This window comes from Ursus maritimus, unplaced genomic scaffold, assembly GCF_017311325.1.
Source record: "Ursus maritimus isolate PB19 unplaced genomic scaffold, ASM1731132v1 scaffold_14, whole genome shotgun sequence".
Lineage (NCBI taxonomy): Eukaryota > Metazoa > Chordata > Mammalia > Carnivora > Ursidae > Ursus > Ursus maritimus.
The window spans coordinates 56,193,570-56,214,903 of NW_024423786.1; the positions used below are offsets into that span (position 1 = coordinate 56,193,570).

Sequence of the window (21,334 nt, forward strand, 5' to 3'; positions counted from 1 at the left end):
CCCCCCAGCCCCTCCCATCTATTCCCCATCTGGAGCTGTGCTCTCCTCCTGGGTGGTCTGGGCCAAGGTGCACACTCAAGCCGTTTGCTGAGCCCACTCTGTGCTCCGTGGACATGGCGGCGTGTGAGACAAGTGAGGTCCTGCCCTCGGCAGGCGCTCCCTTGGGACAGGGCGTGGGAAGATGCTGGCCAAGGACAGAAAGGAGAAGACAAGCGGTGGTTTCGGGGAGGGGTAGATGGTGAAAGGAAAAGGGGGTACCCCTTCCCCACTCAGAAGCCCCGCCTCTGGGAGCAAACGCTACCGCCTTCAACATCACCGGGTCACTCGGTCATTCAACCAGCACCTACTGGACGCCCACTGTGTGCGTCCCGAGCCACAGCGACGAAGCAGGAAGAGCGCATGATAAAGAGGGTAAATCAGTAAATTACAGAGTATCTTCACAGGGGAGACAACCAGCAGGAGGGAAGGGGTGGAGACGGGAGTCAGGAGGGAGGCGAGGAGGGGGGAGACTGGAGAAGGGCGCTGCGGGCAGAGGGAACAGCCCTGCACAGGTCCCGAGCTGCGCAGGTGTGAGGCCTCCCCCTGCCCTTCAGCCGGGTCTCAAGCTGGGCAGAGCCACCAGTCCCCCGTGTCCCCTGTCATTGGGAGTGGATCTGTGCCAGCCTAGAAGACGGGCAGCGTTCTGACCCCACGTTGCAGATGCGTAAACCGAGGCTGCAGGGGAGTCTCCCGCAGCCCCACAACCATCTAGATTCGAGCCCTGGCCATGGCTCCAGGCTGCCTGGCAGCCTGCAGGCCTCGCCTCCAGCGCCCCTCCCCGGGGAAGCATCCCTGTCCCCCCCCCCCCGCCCCGGGTTGGGCACTGGGTGTCTCTGCTGAGTTTTCCATCCCGCTTCATGATTATTTCATGAATCTGCTTCCCCCGCCAGCTGTAGTGAGCCCCCTCGTTTCCCCGAGAGTCTCCTCCCTCCAGCATTTGGCCTGGTGCACAAGAAGTGCTCAATAATGCTTTCCTCCAAGGGCCCTGAGAAGCAGGTATCAGGAGAGGCCGGTATCAAAAGGGAGACACAGAAGCTCAGAGAAGGGAAGTGACCACCCCGAGGTCACACAGCAGGTCCTACGTGACGACTTCTCTGTGCCGTTTCTAGGCTGGTCACGGGGGTGGGGAGCCACGAGGGGGGGCTGCCCACATCCTCCTTCTGGACCTCTCTGCGGCCAGGCAGGGAGCCACCCCCAACCCCAGCCTGTGGGGGCCTGGCCCGCGGCCTCCTGAGATACAGTTTCTGGGCCTCCAGCCAACGCGACAGTCTGGGAACAGAGCCTGCTTGAGTCACAGGTGGCTGAGCTGACGCCAAGCTGCCGTCAAAGCAGCTGGGAAGATGGGGGGTGGGAGAGTACAAGGTTACACGCCTGGGCCGAGGCAGCTGGGCCCTCTGCAGGCCCCTCCCTGGGGACAATGTCAGCTCCCAGCCTCAGTTTGCTCATCCGTGAAATGGGAATGGGAGCGTGAGTGCAGAAAGCAGCCAAGGGCCCGCGTTTAAAACGAGCTGTGCCCTGGTGTTATTAGCACAATGGGGGAGAGGGTGCCTCACCCCCGTCCTCTGTCCCTGAGGTCCCCAACTGTAGTAACGTCCACCTGCCCTGCCAGACTTCACAGTGTGTGCCCTAAATGGGGCCGGGCTCAGCCCCGGCCGGTGCGGGCAGGCCCTGTCCTGGAGGCTGGAACACCCCGCTCCTAGGGCCATTTCTGCCCTGTCTTGCTTGCATGCGGGAGCCACGGTACCCCAGCCTGGGGCTTGGAAGTAGGGACCCTGCACGGGGACATTCCGTGATTCTCAGCAGATGAGGAGGGCCCCCTCTGAACTCGAGCTTCCCAAGCAGAGGGGACCCACAAGTCCCCAAACTATTCACTGTATGTAAAAGTAAAAGGCCCATTCTTCCCCCAACATTCACTGAGCACTGCGCATGCTGCCACCAGCTGAGGGTGCAAGGATGGGAAAGCCCAGTTACTCAGACACAAGGGAGTTCGATCTAGCCAAGGAAGGATGAAGGGAAAGGCATTCCAGGCAGAGCGAATAGCAGATGCAGAGGCCCTGAGGCCACTGCAGCACTGCATGCTTGAGGAAGAGCCTGGGCCCTCCCTGGGCACAGTGAGGGGGAGGGTGGGAGGAAGGGGGAGGCGGCAGAGCCAGAAACACACACCGACTTTAGACAAGACCCTGAGAGCAATGAGGAGCCATGGGCGGTTCTGGAGCGCAGTACTTCAGTTTCCTCCGGGGCCCACGTGGGGAGCTAGCTGGAGTGGAAGGGGCTGGGGCGGGCGTCCAAGAGCCAGGTGCTGGAGGCCTGGCCTGAGGATGAGGCAGTGAAGAGGGGCCGGGTCCCGGAGCGGCCAGCAGGGCGCCCGGCGTTTCCCCTCACCGCAGCCTCCGCAGGCCCACCAAGGCCCTGGCCCCAGGGGTCCTCAGACTGGCGCCGACGCGGGCGGGGTGCGCACAGACGGCACGTGCTCCCGGGCCTGCTCCCGTCCCTGCCCGCCGCCCCGGCGCGTCCCGGCACCTGCGCGCACGTGGCCCCGCGCGCCCCGCACACCTGCGGCCCGGGCGCCGCGCACCCCGCGAGCAGGCGGCGCGCACGGCCCAGCGCAGCCCCGCGCGCCCCCGCCCCTAGAGCCGGGGAGGGCGGCCGGGCACGCGCGGCGGGGGCGCACGGCGGCCCGGGAGGCGGCGGCGGCGGCAGCTCGTGTCGGCTCCGGGCGGCCCCCGCGCCGCAGCCCGCGCCGTGTCCGCGGCGGAGCCGCCCAGGTGAGTGGCCGCGCTGGCCGGCGACCCCGCTCCGCCCGCGCCCCGCAGCCCCCACCCGCTCCCCCATCCTCGCACAGGGGCGCTCGCCCCGCGCGCCCCTCCTGGGCGCATGGCTCTCTTCCAGGCCCCCAGCTCTCCCCCTGGAAACTTTGGGGGCCACTCCCCACGCTGGGGTCCTCCCTCCCCTCCCCCGGGGCACTGAGGAGCGGGGAGCGGGGTGGACGTCTCCGTGGGGCCATGGGGATGCCTGGAAGGATGCGCTCCCTTCCATGGGGGAAGAAGGGAGCACTGGCTGGGTCTTGGGGGGGGGGACGGTGAGGATAAAGGCTTCATCCCTGCAGCGGGGTCTGGTCCAGCCGGGAGGTGCCGGGATGCCTGGAAGGAGAAGGGGGCGTTTGGGGTCCACACTAGGGCGGGCTTCATCCCTGGGTCTGGGGACAGCTCAGCCTGTGGGGAGGTATTTGGGGGCGAAGGGCTGAGCCCTCTGCGCTGTGGGCCTGTGTCCAAGCAACGCCAAAGATGCGGTGGGAAGCTTCTCTCCATGACCCTGGGTGCCCCCGGGGCCTCTGGGCCTGGCCAGTGAGGCCACTGAGCCCCATTCAACAAGTTGGGGGGGGGGGGAACAGCGCCTTGTGCCTTGGTCTGTGCCCAAGAAAAGACCCAGTCCTCACTTCGGAGAGCGCCTTAATGACTGGTTTCTTTAACATGTGCTCTGGGCACTGAAGACACAGGTACCCCAGCCCCACAGTTCTGAGGTTTGGGCCCCAGACCTTGCGTTATTAACAAGCAGACCCTGGTGATTCCATGTACATACAGAGATGATTGAGAACCTCTTGCTTCTGGCTGGGGGGGGGGGGGTGGGGNTGACAGCGGGCAGAGGGTCCATTTGGAACTTGATGGGGGGCCCTCTGGACAGCAGATCCGTGGGACCTGGAGTAATCCAGGAGGGCTCCCTGGAGGAAGTGTGGAGGCTGGGAAGGGTGTGGCCTATGTGTGACAGAAGGTGGAGGACACAAGGTCTCAGAGTGGATGAGGCGGTAAGCAAGGAGGGGGTGTCTTGTCAGCGGAGGCGGGCTACGGGCACCCCAGCCAAAGCAGCCGCTAGCCAAGGCGGGCTCCGGACCGACCCCGCGGGCTTCCCCCCCACACGCAGCTCCTGCACTCCACAAGGACGACATGGGTGACAGCAAGGGACTGTCCAGCGCAGGACGGGGATTCGGAAGGGTTATCCCAGCGCTGTCATCCTGGCTTTCCTTCCATTCGGCGTCCCAGCTGGTGACCTGTGGCGCAGGAGAGCCCCTCGCCGGCCTCCAGTGCTGAGGCTGACGTGACCGCACACGGATGCACGCTGGGCCCTGGTGTGGGGCTCGGTGCCCCCACTGCCCTCGCAGCAGCCCTGCCCTGCTCAGCCTCAGTATGCTCCTCTGCAGAATGGGGGCGGCTGCTCCTAGCCGCCCTCAGATGAAGCTCGGGACCTGCAGGTGCCTCACTGAGTGGGCCCAGAAAGCCGATGCGAGGAAGCAGCTTGATTGCTCTTCCCCCGTGCTGTCATTCCGGGCACCCCTGAGTCACCACCCAGTCACCAGGTAGACAGCCTCTCGGGGGACTCTCCAAGCAAAGCTTGTCCCAGGTGGGCCCCAGTGAGCCACCCACCAGCACGGGTCAGTCCTGGGCCTTAGAAGGCACCGTTTGCCCTCCAGTAGCACTCTGGAATTTAATGGAAAGAGTTGGCATCAGACCCACGTTCAAACGTTGACCCTTAAGCTTCATAATGCTAGGTGAACTGGACCACTCTGACCCTCGGTCTCTTTTTCTCCAAATGGGCTTCCTTATTCCCACCCTTAGGGCTGGGCTAGCGGGTGAGCAGCCACAGTATATGGTGGGCATTCAAAAAGTGGTTCTAGATCTAGAAGCCTCTCCTGTAGAGGGCAGTTGGCAGCGCCTGTGTGTAGGTTGGCAAGGAAAGTGGGTCGGGAGGCCCCCAGCCCCCCAAAGAGTTAAGGGAGTAACAGCAGACGGAGGCTAATTAGGGCTTAATGAATTGTCATGGATGAAAGCCCCAGGAGGGCCTGGATCTAGGACGAAGGATGAACCAAATGGGGTGGGGGGGTGTCGGCAGTGTGTCCCCAAAAGCAGGCCTCGGAGGGCCGTGTGCTGCTGCAGCTGGGCCCCCACCTTCCAAGTCTGTCTAGATGTTTCTTTGGCCCTGCCAAACCAAGCTCCCTCCTGCCCGCCGGCAGCAGGGGGTGGCAGGGGTCCCGCTGCCGAGCTTCCACATTCTCTCACCCCAACCCCCCCCCGCCCCCCGTGGGTTCAGCTGCTGTCTCCAAGGGGGCCTGGCTGGGTCTTGCCCGAGGCAGTCTTCAGCACCCGCTGGCCTGGCACGGGCAGGAGGATGTGTCTCCTGTGGTCTGGCCTGGGAGAACACTTGCCCAGAATGCAGCAGGGGGTGGAAGGCGCCGGGGGCCTGGCCAGGCTGCCTCTGCTCCAGGGGAGCGGCCCGGGTACCCCAGCCACACTCTGCCCCTCCTTGGGTTGAGAGTTTGTGGCAAATTAGCCCTGGACAGTTTGGGGTGGAGGCGAGGAGGGGTGTCCATTCCCCAGGTCCTGCCACGATGGACAGATTTCAGGGCCCCTCTCCAGGTGGGTTCCCACACTTATGCTGGTGCTGATGGCTGACTCCACGGGGAGCTCAGTCCCTCGCTCTCCCCAGCCCCCGGAAGCAGGCGCACAGCCTCGCGGGGCCTCAGCCCACCTCTTCAAGACCACAAGAGTCTCCCAGGACCACCGTTACAAACCGCCACCAACTTAGGGCTTAAAACCACTCACACTGACTCTCTGACAGTTTGAGCTCAGAAGTCCTAAAACCCAGGCATGGGCAGGGCTGGACCCCCGGGGCCCCAGGGAGACCCGGCTCCTGCCTCTCCCTGGCCCTCGCCCTCCCCCCATCCTCACCGCCAGCAGCGCGGGGTCTGCCATCTCTGGGACTCCCGCCTGCTGCCTCCCTCTTGTGAGGACGCCGGGCCACCCAGGCGTCCAGGACAGTCTCCCCGTCTTGAGGTCAGCTCATCGTTACCCTTAATCTCATTGGCAAACTGCGTTCTCGTGGCCACATAGGGTGACAGGCACAGGTTCCAGGGATGAGGACACAAGCATCTTTAGGACGCCCGCCGTCCAGCTGCGCGCACACCCCACCCTCTTCCCGTGGCCTCTCTTTTACCTCTTTCTGCTGTTATCACCCATAGACAGAAAGGCAGGGATTTTGTCTCTTTCGTTCAAAGCCGTGTCCCTTGAGAGCCGGAACAGCACCTCGCACCCAGCAGGCGCCCACGAAGCACTCGTTGAACGAATGAATGAATGGGGTGAAGCCCTGGCCAAGCGCAGAGCAGGGCAGAGGACTCAAGGCTCCTGGCCCCAGCCGGCACCCAGGGCAGGCTCTTCCGGAAGGATCTGTCTCTACAAAGCACGTGCTCGGCTGACTCCCTGTCCGCCCCTCCCCCTCCCGTCAGCCTGGGAAGGTGGTAGCAGGGAGGGGTGCGGGGGAGCCCCTTTTCCAGAAGGGAAAACCGAGGCTCAGGGCATGGAGTCTCTGCCCAAGGCAGTCAGGGCAAGCGCTGCCAGGACCCGGGCACTGTCCTGCTCCAGAGTGTCGCAGGTCCTTTGCTGTATTCACAGGGTAGTAGTGGGTCCCACAGCACCCAGCTCCGTGCACGCTGTGGGTGGAGAGAGGAAGAATGCGGTGCCCGCTCTCACGGCATCGTCAGGCAGGCAGAACGTTCCAGACCCAGGGGCTGCAGGGTGACGGGGTCAGACCACACGGAACAGGTGCACCTGAGACTAACACAGACACCTGCTCAGAGCCCCTCCCGACTGCCCACCGCTCCCGGCCCCGGCTCCCAGCCCCTTGGTGGGGTCCAGGCCCTGTGTGCTTCCACCCTGGCCAACTCCGGCTCCCAGCCCCCAGACACAGACACGCACCAGGCCACCAGCCTCTCGGGTCTGCTCCTTGGGCACCAGACTTGTCCCAACACCAGTGACTTAGTTCCCGCGGGTTCCTCCACCCAGAATACAGTTTCCCGGACTTTCGCCTGGCTGACCCCTGCCTCCCGTTCGGGTCTCCACTCAGAGAGGCCACCCCAGGCCATACTGGACAAAGCATCAGACCGTAACAGACCCCCGCTTTTCCCAAACCCTCTACATCGTGTGTTCATTTCCATGATTCTTGTCTGCTCGCTCACCCAACACGACGCTCGGGGAGGGAACCAGACACAGAAAGCCCCACGGCGTGTGAGTCCACGTGTGTGACACGTCCAGAACAGGCTCCTCCATGGACGGGAAGGGGGCTCGTGGGGGCCGGAGGGTGATGGCTAATGGGGACGGTGTTTCCTTTGGGCTGATGGAATGTTCTGGAATCAGATAGCGGTAATGGTTGCACAATACTGTGAATTCACTAAAAGGCAATGAACTAAAAACTTGAAATAGGAAAAACGTGTCAGGCCTGGCACGCAGTAGGTCCCGGGAGGAGGAAGGGACACCCGGAGTGTAAGTGGGCAGCGGGGTGTCTCCACGCCCCGCCTGGGTCCGCGGTGACCACAGCCGCCCCGCAGACGGCCTTGTCGTAGCAGTGAGGCTCTGTGCTCGAAACACACGTCACCCGCCCACCTGGACGCCGGGCCGGGCCAGTCTGCCCCCGTGGGATTTGCCCTCTGGTGGGAGAAGGGGTTGTGGCCACAGCCCCTGCGTGCCGGCTTGTCCATCTGGACCACGCCAGTGACGGAGGCCCTGGTTCTGCAAGGAGGTCTGGGGGGCAGCGGGCTTAGCTCCAGGCACCCAGCACAGTCTCCTCGGGACCTTTATCTGGGGCAGCCCTCAGCCCGACTCCACGCACTTGCTGACCCCAAGGCTTTCTGTGGTGTGGGAGGAGGGCGTTGCAGCTCTGGGGGCCTCACGGGTCTGATGGCTGGCACTCAGGCTCCTGGGTCTGCAGAGAGGGCAGAAGTCATGGTTCTGTGGAGGGTGGGGTCCCCTGACCCTGGGGGAGCCGTGGAGAACCGGGTGCAGTATCCTGGTTTTGAGTCTTGGTTCTGCTTGTCACTTGCTGTGTGGCCCTGGGCAGGTCACTTGCCCTCTCTGGGCCTCTGCTTCCCTGTGTGTAACACAGACTGACGATCACCGATTTCCTCCTGGGACATCAGCTGCAAGCCTGCTATGTGTCATAGATAGGGCTCTCACCGGGGTGACCCTGCCTCCCCGTCTGGGGACACCTGTGGTGCTCCTGGCATCAAGTGGGTGGGGGCCAGGGATGCAGCTCAGAGAACGACAGCCCCCCAGAGGACGACCCCACCCCCGTGTCAGTGGTGCAGGTCTTGTCTGATTCCCCCCCCCCGAGGGCCATTCTGCAGGTGGAAATACTGAGGCCCCAAGAAGGAAGCAGGTCCACAGAACGCTCACGTGTGAGCCAGTCTGCGGTGGGCGGTCCTGTCAGGAGAGGCAGAGCGCTGCTTGCAGGTGGGGCTGACAGCACTTGCTGATGGACTGGTTGGGGGGGGGGCGTTGCCATGATTCCCGCGTGTGCAGGAGGAGGGGAGGAGCGGGGAAGGCTCCCTGTTGCCAGGGCTGGGGTGCGGTTGGGGGGGCACTGCAGGACCCCCCCCAGGAGAGGGGGTCCCCAGGACTGGAGCTCAGGGGAGACGTGCTGTCCAAGACAGAAAACCAAGAGTCGTCGGCAGACAGTGATTTAGTCAGAGAGACAGGAGGAGAGGCCCCGGGCAGGGAAGGAGGGTCTGGAGCACAGGTGGGCGCCACGTCCCCCAGGGAGAAGGGAAGGGGTGGAGAAGGGGCAACAACAGTGCCCTCCTTTCCCTGTCGGCTGCAGCTCCCCACAGGGCCTTTGCCCGCGCTGTGCCCTTTGCCCGGCCTGCCGTTCCTACCGCATCTGCCTGGCCCACCTGCAGGGAAATGGGCGCAGGGCCCTAAGAATCCTGAGGAAGCAGGACGGGAGCCCCACCGTGGGGCCCAGGGTCAGGACACAGGCCTGCGAGGGTCCCTCCCTTGCTTGCCGCACCCCCGGTCCCCGTGGAGGAGAAGACAGGGCCGCGCCTGTGGGAAGGTCGGGGGACAGGCCGGGTCACAGCTGGAGCGGCCCCGAGGGGTGCCGTGGACCAGCTATGCTCCCATCCAGGGGGTCGCTGTGGCTCGGGCACCCTGTGACAGGCGAGGGGCGAGGGTGGGGCGCGCCTTAGAGGTCACGAGGCACCACACAGCTCAGCGTCCTGCCAGCCCCTCTGCGGCATGTCCCCGCGGCTGGGTCCCCGCCTGGCCCACCTCTGGTAGCCCGAGTCCTTCCTTCCTGGTTTTGTCCTTATCCGTGTTCTGTGGCAACTGTTTTGTAAGAATTCTTTCCAACGTAAAAACAGCTTAAGAAATGCGCGAAGTCCGTGTTCACGTCTTGCCTGAACCGCAGGGCCTCACCCCACGGTGTTTGCGGGGGACCGTGCCCCACCCCCGGGCTGCCCTTCCTGCCACCCCAGCTCAGCCCCCTCCCCGCCCCGTGGGGCCTCCGATGGCACAGCTCTCTGTCTGGTGATTGGATCTTGCAGTCCCCTCAACACCCCCGCCGTCCCTTCCCTGGAGTGGTTTCTCTCCCCCTGGAGGCGGGAGTGTTCATTTAGCTTCTTTCTCATCCATCGGCTCCAGGAAAGAGAGCTCTGTCTCCCCTGCTCGGTGTGCCCGGGACCTGGAGAACGCTCGGCTCCTGGCCGCTGTTTGTTGACTGACTAGTGGACAGAAGCGGTGAATGAGGGGAAGCCGCATCACCGTGTCCCTGAGGTGATGGAAGTAGGTCCGTGTTATACGCATTAAAAACCGTTTCAAAATACCCTTGAAACGAGGGGACCATTGCTTGTCAACTATACTCAATTAAATAGTTTTTCTTTAAAATGCCACCAGATGCAGAGCGGTGTTTCGGATTATGGCTGGACGGGCTGCCAGCTTCCCCCCAAGGCGGCCCCCTGCCACCTCTGAGGTGCTGTGAGGCTCAGGGTTCCCATCTGGAAAGGGAGGGCGATGGCAGGGTGCCCCCCATGCGGTGGGGGGGGCGTCCAGGTGCCAGCCCAGAGCCGAGGCTCTGTGGCATTTGCCGCGTTGATGACGGTGCTGGTGGCGTTCATGGTCCCGCAGACGCAGGGACCGGCGATAAGCAAGGGTCTCGATAGCATTTAGAGAGACTATGATGGGGACGCCCAGTCGGTCAGGGGAGCGCATGACACTTGGTCTTGGGGTTGTGAGTTTGAACCCCACGTTGGGCATAGAGCTTACTTTAAAAAAAGAGAGAACACGTAGACTAGGATGGGGACTATAGTGCAGAGAGTCACCAGGGAAGCGACACAGCACCAGACCCAAATAAAGTCAGGGAGAGAGCCAAGCAGGGAAGGTGTTCCAGGCAGAGGGAACATCACGTGCAAAGGCCCTGGGGCAGGATCCGGCCTGCTGTGAGGGAGGAACAGCCAGAAGGCCCCAGGTGGCTGGAGCAGAGGAGGAGAGAGGGAGGAGGGGACAGCAGGGAGAGGACGGGGCGGGTGGTGCAGAGGCTTGAGGGCCTAATTATACTCTAGAGGGGGGTGAAATTTGCTGCAGAAAGAACAGACCAGGCAACTCTGTCCCCACAAGGAGTCCGTGTTTGGGGCTAAATCATACCACCCATTCGCTCCTTGGGGCAAAGCCAGAGAGGCCCCAACTCCCCCGAATTAGGCTGTTGAGGCCCAAGTTCCTGGGGCGAGGATAGTTACTCCTTGACCACAGGGAACAGCACAGGCTGGGACAGGGACCTGGGAGTGACCTCAGTCAGGGCCAAGTTTAGGGTAGGAAGTTGCCTGACCTGTGAGACGGGCAGCTGAACAGGGGACCATCCGTTCTGGCTCTCTTTGCCTCTTCTGGGACCCAGCCTCCCCACGTGCAGGGCAACAACATGGGCAGAATGACCTAGAAAAACAGCCTCAGCGGGAAGTTTGCCTTGGGGAAAGACTGTGTCCCTGCAATGCCCAGGTCAGAATTAAGGACAGCCGCGCCCGCAGGGCACAGCCAGCCGGCTCCCGCTCCCTCCCACGGCCTCCCTCCTGTTCCCCAGCTGGGGGCCTGGAGCCGAGACCCGCGGATCCTTGGTTTCCTCCTGCTGTGAGCGATAACCTTCCCACCATTCCCAGGGCTGTTCCGTGTGGTACGTGAACTCCCAGGCATTGGGGGGGGGGGGGCGCATCTAGAATTCAGTTCGGTGTTTCGTTTCATTTTATTTTGCCATAAATAGGGTTGTGCTGTCTACAGCTGTCTGGCACCCCGGATGTTTTGAACCCCCGTCTAACTGCATCTCAGCTGTCTTCCCTTGGCGGGTACCTTCGACTCTCCCAGGGTTCCGCGATAACCACAGATTACGGCTCATTTGATCCCCTGTGATGAACACTTAGGTTAGTCTGTTTCTCCTCCGCGTAACTAGATCTCAGCTGTCTTCCTCCATCGATGCATGGGAATCTCCTCGATTCCACAGCAGACACGAACCGTAATTTAACCAGTTCCCTATTGATGGACACATAGTTACCTCCAGTTTTCCCCGTTTCCCATGACACTGCGGCAAGCTCAAGGCGTCTGTAGTGCTGTGCTCCCTCCCAAGTCTCTAGAACCAGCCCTCGGTGGTTCCTGCTGCTCCTCGGTGTCCTGTGGCTCATAGCCGCACCCTCCAACCCACTATCTCGTGGCCTCTGCTCTCTGCGTTGGAGTCCGTGACTCCCCTTTGTACCAAACACCAGTCATTGGATGAGGGCCACCTGACCTCAGGGCCACCTCGTCTTAACTGGATGGCACCTGCAAAGTGCAGACTCTCCCCCCAGTCACAAGGGATTCATCTCCAGCGCGAAGCAGGCGGGTACTTGGGGCTCCGTGTGTGTTCATTCCCCAAAGGGCCCGGGAGGGCAAGAGCTGGCCTCACAGATGTCAAGCAGGTGAGGGTCTGTAGCCTGAGTCCCTGCCAGGCCAGTCTTGTGGGAACACTGCGGAAACAGGCGGGCTCTCAGGGGGATGCTTGGGGCGCTGCAGCTGCTGAGAGGCCAAAACTAGCTGACCAGCTAGTGGGCACCCCCCATCCAGCTGCCACCTGGCTGGACCCTCCCCTTCCGTACCCCATCTCGACCCCCAAGGTCTGGGCTGCAGCCAAGCAGAGTGGAGGAAGGACTAGGGGGTGGCAGGGCCAGCAGGCTCTATGCTACACGCCACCTGGCTCCCACCCCCACTGCCTGCACTCACTCCTGCCTCAGGGCCTTTGCACTGGCTGTTCCCACAGCCTGGAACTCCCTTCCCCAGACACCGCACTTTCCCGACCATCCTCTGGGTCTGCGTTAGCTGCCTGTGGCCATCAGACAAAACGCCACAAACGTAGTGGCTTAAAACAACACAAATCTATCCTCTCCCAGTTTTGGAGCCAGAAGTCTGAAGTCGGGGTGTCACAGGCTCCGGGGAGGAGCCTCTCTGTCTCTTCCAGCTGTCAGTGGCCCCGCACAGCCGTTGGCGTCCCCTGGCTTACAGACACATCAGTCCAGTCCCTGCCGCAGTCCGCACGTGGCCTTGCCCTCTGCGCATGGATGTGTGTGTTCATGGCCCTCTTGTGGTGGGACGCCGATCCCTGGATGCGGGGCCACCCTACCCCAACAGAACCGCGTCCTAACTGATCACGTCCGCGGGACCGTTTCCACACAAGGTGCCACTCACAGGTGCCAGGCGCTAAGACTTGAACATGGCTTTCTGGGGGACGCAGGCCAGCCCCCTGCAGGGTCTCAGCTCAAACGTCCCCCTTGCCAGTCTGCGGCTGCACCTCCTTCCACCCTGACCACCCGTCCTTCCTTCCGGAGCCTCTCGGGTGCGTCCTCGGGGCTTGCCGTCGGTGTGGATTGAGCACTAGTGTTCCCCACGCAGGTGCCATGTGTCACGCACACCTCTAGGCTCTGAGGAAGCCGAAGGGATGAAGACAGGGCCTTGGAGAGGTTACGGTCCACTGGGAGGGGACAGTGAACGGGGTATTCAGCTATGTCATAACTTCATGTGGTGGTCAGACCGGTGTAGACACATAAACGGGGAACGGAGAGAGGGCAAGATGGGTGGGGGACCCGGTACGGCCTGGGGGTGGCCAGGGAGAATATGTAGACCACTGTGCCCCCCTGGGAGGATGTGAGCGAGCCCCAGCAGGGCGGCCTCCACACCCACCCTGCTCTCCAGTGTATTCAGAGCCTGATAGACAGTAGGCACTCAATAAATGGGTTTTTTGGGGGGGCTGTACTCCAAAATTGTACACTATATTTGTAAAGTTCTTCTCCGGTTCAATAAATGCTTTCTCTTGCAATTTTTGTATTGAGATAAAATTAACATAACGTAAAATTTGCCCTTTTAAAGTGTACATTTCCGTGGCTTTCAGTATATTCACAGAGTTGTGTAACCATCAGCACTACCTAGTTCCAGAACACTCGGTCAGCCCAAAAAGCCGGGTCCCCAACAACTGTCCTGTCCCTACCAACCACCGCCCCCTCCCCCAGCCCCCGCGAGCCCCCTTCCCTTCCGCAGAGGAGCCTGTTCTGGACGTGTCACACACGTGGACTCACACACCGCGTGGCCTTCTGTGTCTGGATCCCTCCCTGAGTGTCAGGGGCTGGGGTCCATCCCCGGGGCAGCGCGTGTGGGCGCCGCTCCTGCTGGTGGCCAAGGGACGTGTCCGTCCGTCTGCTGATGCGCGGTTGGGCAGTCTCCGCTCCTGGCCATCAGGGAGGCTGCAGCCGCGAACGCAGGTGGACGGGTTTTTGTGCGCGCGTGCGTTCAGTGCTCTGCGGTGCGAGTCCCCCGGCGCATGGACACGTCTTGCGCGCTCCGCTGGGGCGGGGCAGGGGGCCCCGCGTGCTAATGCCTCCCCCACCCTCAGGTGCCTACGAGGATGGTGGCGCGGCCCTAGGCCAGGCTCCGCACCATGACCTGCTGGCTGTGCGTTCTGAGCCTGCAGCTCCTGCTTCTGCCCGCGGCCCCGCCCCCCGCCGGCGGCTGCCCGGCCCGCTGCGAGTGCACGGTGCCGACGCGCGCGGTGGCCTGTCCCCGGCGCCGGCTGACCGCCGTGCCCGACGGCATCCCGGCCGAGACGCGCCTGCTGGAGCTCAGCCGCAACCGCATCCGCTGCCTGAACCCCGGCGACCTGGCCGCGCTGCCGCTGCTGGAGGAGCTGGACCTAAGCGAGAACGTGATCGCGCACGTGGAGCCGGGCGCCTTCGCCAACCTGCCACGCCTGCGCGTCCTGCGCCTGCGCGGGAACTTGCTCAAGCTCATCCCGCCCGGGGTCTTCACGCGCCTGGACAACCTCACGCTGCTGGACCTGAGCGAGAACAAGCTGGTCATCCTCCTGGACTACACCTTCCAGGACCTGCGCAGCCTCCGCCGGCTAGAGGTGGGCGACAACCACCTGGTGTTCATCTCGCGCCGGGCCTTCGCGGGGCTGCTGGCGCTCGAGGAGCTGACCCTCGAGCGCTGCAACCTCACGGCGCTGTCGGGCGAGTCTCTGGGCCACCTGCGGGGCCTGGGCGCCCTGCGGCTGCGGCACCTGGCCATCGCCGCGCTGGAGGACCAGAATTTCCGGAGGCTCCCGGGCCTGCTGCACCTGGAGATCGACAACTGGCCGCTGCTGGAGGAGGTGGCCGCCGGCAGCCTGCAGGGTCTCAACCTGACCTCGCTGTCCGTCACGCACACCAACATCACCGCCGTGCCGGCGGCCGCGCTCCGCCACCAGGCCCACCTCACCTGCCTCAACCTGTCCCACAACCCCATCAGCACGGTGCCGCGCGGCTCCTTCCGCGACCTGGTCCGCCTGCGCGAGCTGCACCTGGCCGGCGCCCTGCTGGCCGTGGTGGAGCCGCAGGCCTTCCTGGGGCTGCGGCAGATCCGCCTGCTCAACCTCTCCGACAACCTGCTGTCCACGCTGGAGGAGAGCACCTTCCACTCGGTGAACACGCTGGAGACGCTGCGCGTGGACGGGAACCCGCTCGCCTGCGACTGCCGCCTGCTCTGGATCGTGCAGCGCCGGAAGACCCTCAACTTCGACGGGCGGCTGCCGGCCTGCGCCACCCCAGCCGAGGTCCGCGGCGACGCGCTGCGCCACCTGCCCGACTCGGTGCTCTTCGAGTACTTCGTGTGCCGTAAGCCCAAGATCCGGGAGCGACGGCTGCAGCGCGTCACGGCAGCTGCGGGCGAGGACGTGCGCTTCCAGTGCCGCGCCGAGGGCGAGCCAGCGCCCACCGTGGCCTGGGTGACGCCGCGCCACCGCGCCGTGACCGCTGCCAGCGCGGGGCGCGCGCGCGTGCTGCCTGGGGGCACGCTTGAGATCCAGGGCGCGCGCCCGCAGGACAGCGGCACGTACACGTGCGTGGCCAGCAACGCGGGCGGCAACGACACCTACTTCGCCACGCTGACCGTGCAGCCCGAGCCGGCCGCCAACCGGACCCCGAGCGAGGCCCGCAACGAGACGCAGGCGGCCGCCCGCTTCCCGCTGGACCTCACCACCATCCTGGTGTCCACCGCCATGGGCTGCATCACCTTCCTGGGCGTCGTCCTCTTCTGCTTCCTGCTGCTGTTCGTGTGGAGCCGCGGCCGCGGGCAGCACAAGAACAACTTCTCGGTGGAGTACTCCTTCCGCAAGGTGGACGGGCCGGCCGCGGCCGCGGGCCAGGGCGGCGCCCGCAAGTTCACCATGAAGATGATCTGACGGCCCGCGCCCAGCGCCCGCCCGTCTGACGACCACCTATGCATTTCCCGGAGGCGGCCCGCGGCTGGCTCCCGGCAGAACTTCCCCCTTTTTTTGTAGAGACCCGACCACAGGACTGTTTTTTCACCAGGACTCATCTTTTGCATAGTTTCTCAAGCATTTTCTAAAGGTTTCGCCCCGTCTTCCTGTCCCTGCTGTGGTTGCTGAGCTGTGTGGGGTGGGGGTGTGGTGGGAGCTTGGAGACCCCAGAGCCCTCGCTGCGGGCGGTTCACACGGGGTGGGGGGGTGCACACAGCTGCTGCCCCAGGGTCTCCCCACGCCCCTCACGCCCTGGGGGATGATGGCCTGCATCCAGGACAGGGAAGGCACACCTGCACGCCCCACACCTGACATCGAGCACACAGGTGTTCACACCCAGGACACACTGTCGGACACACAGCTCCAAAGCACCACACACACCTCTACCCAGCCGACCCTGAACAGGAACCCCAGGCTCAGAGCCCACGCCGGGCACGCAGGGCTCTCATGAGAGCACAGCTCACACCTGGGACACACCCCGCTCACACTCAGGACACACCAGCTCACACCCGGGACACACACACACCACACCTGAGACACACGGCTCACACGTGGGACAGCCCCAGTTTACATTGGGAACACACTCGGCTCACACCTGGGACACACACAGCTCACACCCGGACACTCAGTTCACACTCGAGACACACAGCTTAGCCCCAGCTGACACTGAACGCGACTCCAGGCTGCAGAGCTCGCCGTGGGGACCCAGGGCTCTCCTGAGAGCACAGCTCACGCCTGAGACACACTCAGCCCACGCCCAGCTCCTGCTCCACCGGCCAGCTCTGCGGGGAACCTCAGGGGCCGCACTAAGGTCTTGCAGGGCAGGTAACGCTCCCTCTGGGGGCCCAGGACACGACATGAGGCCCGTGCCCCTGCCCCCAGACTCTTCCCCCACTGGGACCCGCCGGCCCGGCAGGGCGGGCTGCCCACCAGGAGAAGCCATCTCCCCCGCTTCCTCCGCCACCCCCGACAGCTGCCACTTGCTTCCTCTGCCCACGCCACACGGGAGGGGCAGCTGCCCTGGCCCCTGGCTCGGGAGCATGGCTTCTGGGGTGTCCCCCTCCAGCAGGCCAGCTGGGGTGACCTGCATTCCTGAGTCTACACTGCCCTGGAGCCAGTCTCAGAGGGCCCCCAGCGCAGCCCTACGGTGCCCGGCCCAGCCCCGTGACCCAGTGCACATGTGGGGAATGAGGCCAGAGAGTGTGGGAGGTTCTGGGGGGTCCCCGTTCAGTGCACCGCAGGGGCAGCAACGGAGAACAAGGCCAGGACGGTGCAGGCTGCAGGGGGGCCCTGCGCTGCTGGGAGAAGGTCGCAGAGGCACCTTGGTCTCTGCCACTTTGGGGCAGAGCTGGGGCTAAAGAGTAGGGGAGCCACAGGCAGACGGGAGCTCGGGTTAAGGAAGACCTTCCCTAAGGTCCCTGCCCTGTGACTCTTCAGGTAGTGAGTTCCCCATCACTGAAGGTAAGCCACAGGAGCTGACGTTGTACAGAAATCTTCAGACACCACACAGGCTCCACCCGGGACCGCCTCTCCCAGGCCGATTATTGCCCCCACCATCCACCTGGGCCAGAGGACAGGGCGTTGTTAGAGGAAGGGGCACAGGAAACGTCGTGGGACCCCTCAACTAGTAAGGAGCTTGGCCACCCACCAGGAGGTTAGGACCGTATTCTGAAGGACCTCGTAGGAAGGCTCGAAACCAGGCCTGTTCCCGCCCAGGGGAGCGGCTGTAGCTGGTGATGGAGAACCAGCTGGAGCCCGGGGGTCCTCGTCTGTGACAAAGGTCTGAGGTCAAATGCACTGAGGCACGTATATATGAGGCCGCGTCCACAGACGGGCTGGATGGTTGACTTGGATCCTGGATCCTTCAGGATCTTTCTGAGATGAGCCAGAAAGCTGGGCCAACTGTGATGGGTTTGAGCACAGAATTCAGACAGAACTCTGAAGGGGATGCCGGCCCTGCTCCCCGGGCCGTGTGGCTGGAAACGTCAGGAGATCCCGGTCCTGCTCCCACCTGCCTCAACCCCACTCGTGGCGAGCCGTAGCGACAGCCGCAGGGGGGTGCCTGCAACAAACTCCACCCAAGTCGGGCAGAACCAACTGGTTTTCTCTCTTCACATCCTCCTGACCTTGGTTGCCATAACAACCCCAAGGGCCCCTCAAAATGACATCCAAGTGCCTTCATCATCAACGATGGGAGGGGTGTGTTCTCAGCAGCGTTGGGACTCGCAGAACGTCAGTGTATTGGGATCTCCCACCCCCTCTGCTCACCCCCCTCCCAACGTGAACCAAGACGCCCCAGCCCCCCAGCCCCCTCCTGCTGCATTTGGTTGGAATCCAATAAAAATGGAGCTGATTTAATAACAGACTTCGGGGTTGGGTTTTTTTTAATTTTCATGGGAGGAGTGGGGGCAGGAAGGAGCGTCTGCTGGGGTCCCCGGGGAGCTGTCTGGTTCCAGCCCCAAAGCTGGCCCTGCGTCACGGGGCACTTGTGGAGACAGAAGGACTTGTGATGACTTCACAGGTCTTGCTTTGGGAGCGCCCATGCTGTTCCAGGTGCTGTTCCCAGCTGCCTGTATTAACTCCTTCCAGGCAGGTAGCAGCCCCGAGAGCTGGGTCCTCTTAGGATCCCACTTTACAGGTGGGCAAAGGGAGGGTCAGGGGATGGAGGGCACTCGCCCAGAGTCCCCAGCTGAGGGAAGGTGGGGTGCTCCCCACTGTGCTTCCTCCCTCCAGGCTCGGGGGGGGGGGGTCTCTCCTCTTCTGAGGGGGGCCCAGCAGTCTCCCTGCTTCTGGGGACTCGGAGAAAAAGCAGGTAGCTTTTTTAAAAAAAGATTTATTTATTTGTCTATTTATTATTTAAGTCATCTCAACCCCCAGCGTGGGGGCTCGAACTCACAACCCCGAGATGAAGAGTCACATGCTCTTCTGACTGAGCCAGCCAGGTGCCCCCTACGAGCAGGCAGCCATTAGGGGCGCCTGGGTGGCTCAGCCGGTTGAGTCTCCGACTTGGTTTCAGCTCAGGCTGTGATCGCCGGGTCACGGGCTCGAGCCCCATGTCGGGCTCCCCGCTCAGCACGGAGTCGGCTTGGGATTCCCTCTCTCCCTCTGCCCACCCCCACTCAGGTGCACGCACTTTCTCTCTCTCAAATAAAAAAATATATATTTTAAAGAGCAGGCAGCTTTTAAACAAAGCCCTTATCCGCCCTTTCTGGAAGGAGGTGGGCCGAGTCACAGTGGTCAGCAGACTCTGACCCAGGCAAGATGGCCAAGAGTGGCCTGTCACGTGCCACACAGCGCCTCTCTCTGGGCCTGCGGGTCCCTGTCTGAAGCTGGGAAAAGGCGCCCTTTCCCGCCCTGCAGGAGGCAGCCGCAGGACCGGGACGTGGCAGGCTGCGGCTGACCCTGCGTGCCTGATTTCGGAGAAGCCGCTAGGCCAGGCGCTGGCCCTGGGAACCTCCCCAAGGAGCCTCCCTTCCCCTGGTACTCCCACAGCAAAGGCTGGAGAAACCATTCCCTTCACAGGGACTGCCCAGCTCCCTGGCTCCAAGCAGGTCCAAGACCCAGGACTTCCTGAGTCCCGTCTCATTCTTGAGGTGGTGCTGAGGGGTCCTCCTTCCAAGGCCCAGCTGAAAGAGGACCCAAACCAAGGAGGGGCTGCTCAGAGGGGCCGCTCAGAGCCCCACAGTGTCTGTGGTCCCCCCAAAACACAGGACAGGGCTCCAGTCATCATGCCTGGGCCCGGGAGGGGGGCACTGAATATCCCTGCCTCGATTTCCCCTCCCAGGTGGAGCTGGAATGGTGTGCGGTTTCCTCCAGCCGGGCCCACACGTCACGCGTCTGTGAGCCCCATCTTCCCGGCACAGACCCACTTTTCATGCACCTCCCCTCTTGTCCAGGCCCCTCCGGCCAGTGCCCTCCCCAGTGTCCTCCTGAACCGTGCGCAGGGACGCCCCGAAACGAACCTGAGTGGCTTAAAACAACTGAGATTTATTAGGTGACAGTTCTGGGCTCAGAAATATAGACTGGAGGGCCAGTGTCCCCTCACCGCCGGGGGCCCCAGGGAGACCCGGCTCCTGCCTCTTCCCGGCCTGCAGCCCCCCTCTATCCTCACCTCCAGCAGCGCGGGGTCTGCCCGTCTCTGGGCCTCCCACCCTCTGCCTCCTTCTCGTGAGGAACCTCGTGAGGACGCCGGGCCCCCCGGTAACCCAGGCTCACCCCCACCTCATCTCATTAGCAGCCTCAGTTTCCCTGCCATGCCACATAACAGGTTCATAGGTCCTGGGCATGGACATCTTTGGGGGCCATAACTCTGCCCAGCACAAAAACGGGGGCATTTTTCTCGGGAAGGCCAGTGTTGTGTGGAATCCATGAGCATTTGGCATCCGTGGGCACCCGGGCCCAGCAGGACGCACAGAGGCTGGCCATGCAGAGGCTGACCCCGAGGCGGAGCGGCCAGGCGAGGCCGGCCCGAGGCAACTCCCATGTAGATGGTGGGGACCCAAGGCATTCCTGAGCCCATTCCTGAGCCTCCGGGGAGGCCTGCCCACTGGGCCCCGCGGGCTGCTGGGCGCTCCGCTCTCCCCTCCTGCAAAGGCCCCTGGGAGCGCTCGGAGGACAGGCCAGCCTGAGGCAGGCAGCGGTTCCCCATGGCACCCCTGCCCGCCACCCTGCCCCACCCTGGGCGGCAAAGTCCCTGGAGACGTCACCCTCGGGTCCCAGCCTGGCCTGTATGCTCACCCCCACCCCCTCTTGCCCATGTGGCTGCCACAGCAGGGCGGGCACCAGGCCGGGGTGAGTGAGGCCCTCGCGTCAGGCACGGATTTGAAGGGAAGTCCAGAACTCAGCCATCAAAATCAACATTCCACAGACAAATGACTTCCTGTCCCGATCCACAGTGAGCAACAATCCATCTCTTAAGTAAAAATAGGATCTGCCCGGCATGACCCTGCCTGGCCCTGGTTCTAATAAAACGTCATTTACAGAAACGGCTGGGCGACCCACGGCCACCGGGAGCCAACTAGGTTTCTTAAATATTTCGTGGAAAAGTTCTTTACCCTGATTATGGAGTGGGGGTGTTTGGCCTCACCTTACCTTGTGCGCCCAAGGTGGGCGCCTGGCATGCTCTCCCCTAGTCGTGGGTCAGAGCCAGGAGCTGGCTGGGGGAGCCCCCAAGGGTTCCTGACGCGCAGAGTGAGACTGGCACCCAGAAGGGTGTGGGCAGCGAGGAGGCATGTCTGGTCCCACCAGGGACGGCTCTGGGTTTGTGGAATCCGGCCCTCGGGCTCATCTTGGAGCCCACCCCCTCACCCCCACCCCCCTCCTGTCCTGAGGTTCCAAAGCCGCCTGGGTCACAGGGAGCCCCACCGACAACAGACGGAGAGCGAGCGTTAATTCTATCTGTTTAGGAAGCTGAGTTTGGGAAAAGGGAAAATATAGGATCAAGTTACGGAAACTCACCCTGGAAATGCCTCGAGCTCAGCTGGTCCATTTTGCCCAAAATGTGGGCAGGGGACCCGTGTGGAAGATGTTCACGAAGTGGCTTAACTTGCTTCCCCACACCCAGGGCCTTGGGTAGGGTGGGGTACCTGGCCACGCCCGGAGGACCAAGCACCGTGCCTGGACCGGCCGCAGGACTCCACGGGGCTCACTGCCCAGAGGGAGACAGCAGGGGGCAGGG

At 63.1% G+C, this 21,334-nt stretch overlaps 1 protein-coding gene across 1 annotated transcript; it reads left to right on the plus strand.

The window, feature by feature from the left end:
- The first annotated feature begins 13,800 nt into the window (after positions 1-13,800).
- On the plus strand, positions 13,801-15,579 carry LINGO3 (leucine rich repeat and Ig domain containing 3). The gene has a single exon (XM_040629700.1). The coding sequence runs from the start codon at positions 13,801-13,803 to the stop codon at positions 15,577-15,579; it is 1,779 nt and encodes a 592-aa protein (XP_040485634.1).
- Positions 15,580-21,334: the final 5,755 nt, after the last annotated feature.